At 30.9% G+C, this 6270-nt stretch overlaps 2 protein-coding genes across 2 annotated transcripts in view; one reads left to right on the forward strand and one right to left on the reverse strand.

The window, feature by feature from the left end:
* Window positions 1-21: 21 nt before the first annotated feature.
* LOC109341806 (ent-kaurenoic acid oxidase 2-like) lies at window positions 22-1150 on the forward strand (the record flags this gene model as incomplete). Its single annotated transcript, XM_019579776.1, has 4 exons — window positions 22-100; window positions 203-309; window positions 424-542; window positions 1032-1150. Coding segments are annotated over 4 exons (402 nt in total), but the record flags the coding sequence as incomplete, so codon positions are not given.
* Window positions 1151-5030: 3880 nt separating this feature from the next.
* Window positions 5031-6270, reverse strand: part of LOC109341805 (ent-kaurenoic acid oxidase 2-like) — a 3065-nt gene continuing 1825 nt past the window's right edge. The window contains exons 5-8 of the mRNA XM_019579775.1: window positions 6164-6242; window positions 5936-6042; window positions 5703-5821; window positions 5031-5290 (exon numbers count right to left, since the gene is read on the reverse strand). Of these exons, the coding sequence (XP_019435320.1) occupies window positions 5194-5290; window positions 5703-5821; window positions 5936-6042; window positions 6164-6242 (402 nt within the window). The 3' untranslated portion in view covers window positions 5031-5193. The remainder of the gene's footprint in view (window positions 5291-5702; window positions 5822-5935; window positions 6043-6163; window positions 6243-6270) is intronic.

A 6270-nucleotide genomic window follows, 5' to 3' on the forward strand; every position in this document is an offset into this window, starting at 1 on the left:
ATATTCTGATTTGTTTACTAGGTGGTTGATGAAACACTTCGTTTGATTACGTTTGCACCTTTTGTCTTTAGGGAGGCAAAATGTGATGTCAATATTAATGGTTAGTCCTTGATCTACTATATATATTGTGATATGGCAAAGATGAAGCATAAAATATGATGTTTTATGATATCACTAAATGTTAATTTATTTGATTGTGTAGGTTACCTCATTCCAAAAGGTTGGACAGCTTTGACTTGGTTTAGGAATGTTCACTATGATAATGACATATATCCTAATCCAATGGAATTTAATCCATATAGATGGAATGTAAGTAGTAAAAATTTATTTTCATCACATTTGATTTGAATAAATAAGTGAGTCCATATAGTTTAAGAGCTATATGAACTAATTTGGTAATTTTTGGTTTATGGTTATTCATAGGTAACACGCAAAGCTGGAGAATTTCTTCCATTTGGAGCAGGAACTAGATTGTGTCCAGGGAATGATCTTGCTAAGATAGAAATCTCTATTTTCCTTCATCATTTTGTGATGAATTATAAGTCAGTAAACATTTTCATTATCTTTTTAAGTCGAACAAATATCTATTATCTAATATCTTATTTCATAAATTCTCTCATGCTAATAATAATGAAGCAAAAATAACATTAATTAAATTTTTTTATTGATATATATGTCATATTTTTTTTGATAAATGATTTTTTTTATTAAAGAGAACTTGATTATAATCAGTAAAAATATTATACAATAGAAAACCGAAGGGGCAACTAACTCCCTTCATTCAAAACAGACCTAACAATCATTTAAGTCACTCTCATATATTTGATATTGCTATTGAATTTCATAAAACATTATCTAATGCTAAATAATGCACCATTAGAGATTGTTAAAAACTAAAGTTTTATATAATTCATATTAATAAATTCAGTGATGAAAAACAAAAAAACCAGGTTGAGTTTTGTTTACTATATAGTCTGATGAACAAGCATTGTGTTAACAAATGTGTATATTAATATTTGTTGATGCCACAGGCTTGAACCTACGAATCCAAATTGTTCTATCAGACACTTACCTCATACAAGGCCCAAGGACAATTGCTTGGCAAGGATCAAGAAAATCTCTGCTTGATTTTACTGCTTCATCCTGAGATGGAAAAAAGGCATATATTTAGGGCTCATTTTCATGTTTTACCCTAAATAATACCATGTATCATATGGTCAAATAAAATTATAAAAATTTCAAGAGACTTATGTATCAAACTTATATTACATAATGGATTGAATTTTCTATATTTGCATCCTACTTATAATTAAGTTCTTTATTATATACCACTTGGATTGCGTTCAAATATTATGTTAAAGCAAAATTATTATATTTGAATACCTTAATACATAGTGCCCAGATCTTGACCAAAAGTTTAAGAGTGTAACTAGATTTAATTAAAATTTATAATCAACATTCATCACAAATGTAATGTTGAATCTATTAACCATCTCTTTAAGCATGTGGCATCACAAATGTTGAACATTTCACATGTTCATCACAAATGTTGAATTTATATGATGCCAAATGATGCAGTTTAAGGATAAGGTTTGTAGTTTTTTTTGCTATCATGGATTTCATATAGGTCAGATCTTAGACTTGATTTTTTATGGCTATCGGTAGCACTAATGTTGTGTTTTTTAATTCGTATGTTAATCCTTATCTTTGTATTTTATCTTTGATTTAACTCGTTTATTTGTATTGGATTTTGTACCCTTAATATAATGGTTTTATTTTGCAGTTTTAAAAAAAATAGCATTTTTTAAGAGATGACTCAATTAATAGAACAATGAGATATAGTATAATATATAAATTCTTTTTAAGTATCAAGTAGGTACAAATTTGATATAATTAAAACTAAACAATGTGAAATTTTATTAGCCATATATTACATGAACTAAACCTACATGATGATGATGGTGCCACTTGATGTGTCAACTTCCTCTACCATTCTATGGTCATTCACTTTGCCATGATGCATTATCAAGTCTTTTTTTTTATAAAGCAAATGTGCTTCACCACATAATATAATAATGAAACCATTCAAACCAAATAAAACAGTTACAAGTTCCTAAATCTATAGTTAGGTAGTCCTAATAAATTTCTATTATACTCATTCACTATGAAACTAAGAATTGAATTCTATGTTGAATTAGTTCTAGAATTTGCGTCAAAAGATGCCAATTTGTCGGCACAAGATTACACTTTCAATAAATGTGAGTGATTTTCCAATTCATGGAATCCAATATTTTTAAGCATCTATTTCAATCATTTTGGAGCTTCCAAAGAGGTTTGGAATTTCCTTTGAAAATCTGCAGCACCAAAACAGAATCAACTTCCAACCATAAATGTAACCACCCTTTCTTGTAGGCCATTTTAATTGCTTTGATTGCCGAATGAAGCTCTGCATAAAGAGCATTCTGAATGTTTAAGTAGGAACCAAATCTAAGAAGAAAAACCCCATTATGATCTCTAAAAGTACCTCCCCTCCAGCATGACCATGGCAACCAAAAGCTACACCATCAATGTTCATCTTAATGCAACCAAGCGAGGGACCCATCCAAATCACTTCTGTGATCTTAGGTGCACAATTGCAATTTATAGTGATTTTGAACTGTTATAGCAAAATGAGGTCTTTGAGCATTGGAATAGCATATACTAGAGAATAATTTTCCGAGAGAGATGCGTCCATTGTTATCCTAGAAATTGCAAGGTTGAATGAAACATCTCTGTCCTGAAATCTGTTTTGATTCCTACAGAACCAGATTGTTGAAATTGTGTGGACAACACAAATGAAAAGAACTTGTTGAAGTTGTTTGCTGAATTGATTCTTGTAGGATAGGATAAAATCTTTGATAGAATTTAAGTTCATCTTGATTGAGAAGATCCACATAAGCCAGTTCTAGAGTTTGATAGCAAAGTTGCAATTTAGGTAGATGTGATATGTGTCTTTTACACCATGCTTGCAAATATTGCATCTCGAGGCTAAGACATAGCCTCTCCTTTGCAAATTTGTATCTGAAGGCATTTTCCCATGAATAATTCTCTAGGTGATGAAAGAGTTGGAGGGAGGGATCACCTGAGACCAAACATGATTACACCAGAGGAGATGATTGGAAGAATTTGAGACAAATGTATAAGCTGCATTTAAAGAGAGCATGTCAACCTCTGAATGCTTCCACACTAGCTTGTCCATACCATTAGATCTAGAAGTTTTGGCTATGCGCAAAACTACATCACGAATAATATGTTAGCAGAACCAAGAATTACCCATTTAGAGTTAAGGGTGAAGTCTGCCACATAAGCTAAAAGAGCGTTTTGGATATTCAAAGGAAATCCTAGAGTGTTAACAAGAGGTTCCCCTACCCATTTGTCCCTCCAAAAGTTTATATTCTGCCCATCCTCAACCAACCATATTCAGTTCATTATTGTGACCAATTTTCTTTAATGCCAAGCCAAATGGAGGACTTAAAATACCTATTTGAAGGTTCCCTGGTTGACCAAATATATTCCTATATAAGACAACCCAATCATGACTATCATATCTCATATTCCAAGCCAGATTCAACAAAGCTGCTTTGTTCAACATTGTTAAAGATCTCAGCCCAACCCTCCTTCATGAATAAGGGTACAAACTTTGTTCCTGGCCACTGTGACAAGCTTTTTAATCCCAATGTCCTCAGACCAAATAAAGTTTCTGATGCCTTTGTCCACACAATAAAGCAAAGTAGTAGGCCACTTGTAAATATGAAAGCTATAAACAAGCATAATGTGTATAATTGATCTAACCAATTCAACTCTACCCATTATAGATAAAGAATTAGTGATGATTTTGAATTGAAAGTTTGCAAGGACAATAGGTCTATAATCTTCTATTCTATCAGCACCCTGCACTTTTTGAATCAGAATCATAGAGTTTGAGTTTAAGTTTGGCATCAACCAACCCTATTTGAAAAATTTCATAACAACATTGCACGCTTCTGTTTTGATTATGTCCCAAAAGTTTTGAAAGAAGCAGCCAGAAAATCCATCTGGTCCAGGAGCACCCTCCTCGTTTAGCGCAAACACTGCATCTTTAATTTCAGTGATTGAAGGCAATTGAGTCGGCATAGAGTTACCTTCATTAATAACCAATCTAGGAATTACATCCTGGATGAGAGAATTTGAAGCAGTGTTATTTGGAGAAGCAAATAGATTGGTGTAATAGTCAAGAACATGATTTGTAATATCATCATGGTTTGTTAAAATAGAATCTCCATCCTTCAGTATAGATAAAGACTTGGTGCCTTGTCTTATCTTAGGAGATAAAATATGATTAAGAATTTAGGATTATTAATACAGATAGACTATAAATAAGAGGCAAATAGAAAAAATAAATTAGTAAACAAATCTAAATATCTATCATCTCTACTACCAATTGAGAAGATAGAAAGAAAACTAAAAAACTAGTGTATATTGTGTCACTATCCATGAATGAAATTAATTAAATAGAGAACTAAAATAAAATAGAGAAAGAATTTGAGGATATTACTGATGATATCAACTAGTAGGTGTTATTGTTGGATTAAAGAATTGGTACCAAGTTTGTCATTCTTAAATTTTGTTGGACATTGTCAAAAAATTTGTGGACTAAAATTAGTTTGTAGTGTGTTGAGTTGTTGAATTATTATTGTTTTACTAGAAAGAATATTGAATACTTTATTATTAATGTGTTTTTGTATTTAGTTGATTTTATATTTTGAAATTTTTGTTCAATTATTTCTTAAAGGATTTTTTAAAATAAGTTGAAAAACCGCGGAACCGAACCATTAATGAACGGTTCGGTTCGATTCCTAAATAAAATTTGCAATTATTAGAATAGAACCGAACCATATCTTTGTGTTCGGTTCGGTCACTAAATTACTTCAAAAACCAAATCAAACTGAACTTTTACACCCCTAAATCCAAGTTATATATAATAAATTGCTTAATTATAAATAGGATGCAAATATAGAAACTCCAAACCATTATATAATATAAGTTTGATACATACGACTCTTGAATTTTTTGAGTTTTATTTAACCATATGATACATGGTATTATTCAAGGTAAAACATGAAAAAGAGCCCTATATATGTGCTCTTTTTTCCATCTCAGGATGAAGCAGCAAAATCAAGCAGATATTTTCTTGATCCTTGCCAAGCAATTGTCCTTGGGCCTTGTATGAGGTAAGTGTCTGATAGGACAATTTGGATTCGTAGGTTCAAGCCTGTGGCATCAACAAATATTAATATACACATTTGTTAATACAATGCTTGTTTATTAGACTATATAGTAAAAAAAATCAACCTACATTTTGTCTTTCACCATGAATATATGACTATAAATTATATAAAACTTCAATTTTAGCAATCTCTTATGGTGCAATCTTTTAACATTAGATTATGTTTCATGAAATTCACTATCAATATCAAATATATGTGAGCATTTTAAAGTAACAAACAAATGTTATCATAGATCTCGTCTAATATGTTGTTTCGTACCGATGGAACATGATAGGTCAATTTTTTTTAATTATTATTGTTTTTGCTTCATTATTATTAACATAAGACAACTTATGAGACATGGTATGAGACAACATATATTTGTTTGGCTTAAAGATGATGAAAATGTTTACTCACTTGTAATTCATCACAAAATGATGAAGGAAAACAGAGATTTCGAGCTTGGCAAGATCATTCCCTGGACACAATCTAGTTCCTGCTCCAAATGGAAGAAATTCTCCAGCCTTGCGTGTTATCTATAAATGAGCATAAACCAAACATTACTAAATTAGTTCATATAGCTCTTAAACTATATGGACTCACTTATTTGTCCAATTCAAATGTGTTAAAAATAGATATTTGCTACTTACATTCCATCTGTAAGGATTGAACTCCATTGGATTAGGATATATGTCATTATCATAGTGAACATTCCTGAACCAAGTCATAGCTATCCAACCTTTTGGAATGAGGTAACCTATATAATCAAATAAATTAACATTTAATGAGATGATAAAGAGTATACTTTATGTTTCATCTTTACCATATCATAATATACATATATATACACATATATATATAGTATAGCATGGACTAACCATTAATGTTGACATCAGATAGTGCCTCCCTAAAGACCATAGGTGAGAAAGTAACCAAACGAAGTGTTTCATCAACCACCTAGTAAACAAATCAGAATATATATATA

Source organism: Lupinus angustifolius, unplaced genomic scaffold, assembly GCF_001865875.1.
Source record: "Lupinus angustifolius cultivar Tanjil unplaced genomic scaffold, LupAngTanjil_v1.0 Scaffold_675, whole genome shotgun sequence".
NCBI classification, from domain to species: Eukaryota; Viridiplantae; Streptophyta; class Magnoliopsida; order Fabales; family Fabaceae; genus Lupinus; species Lupinus angustifolius.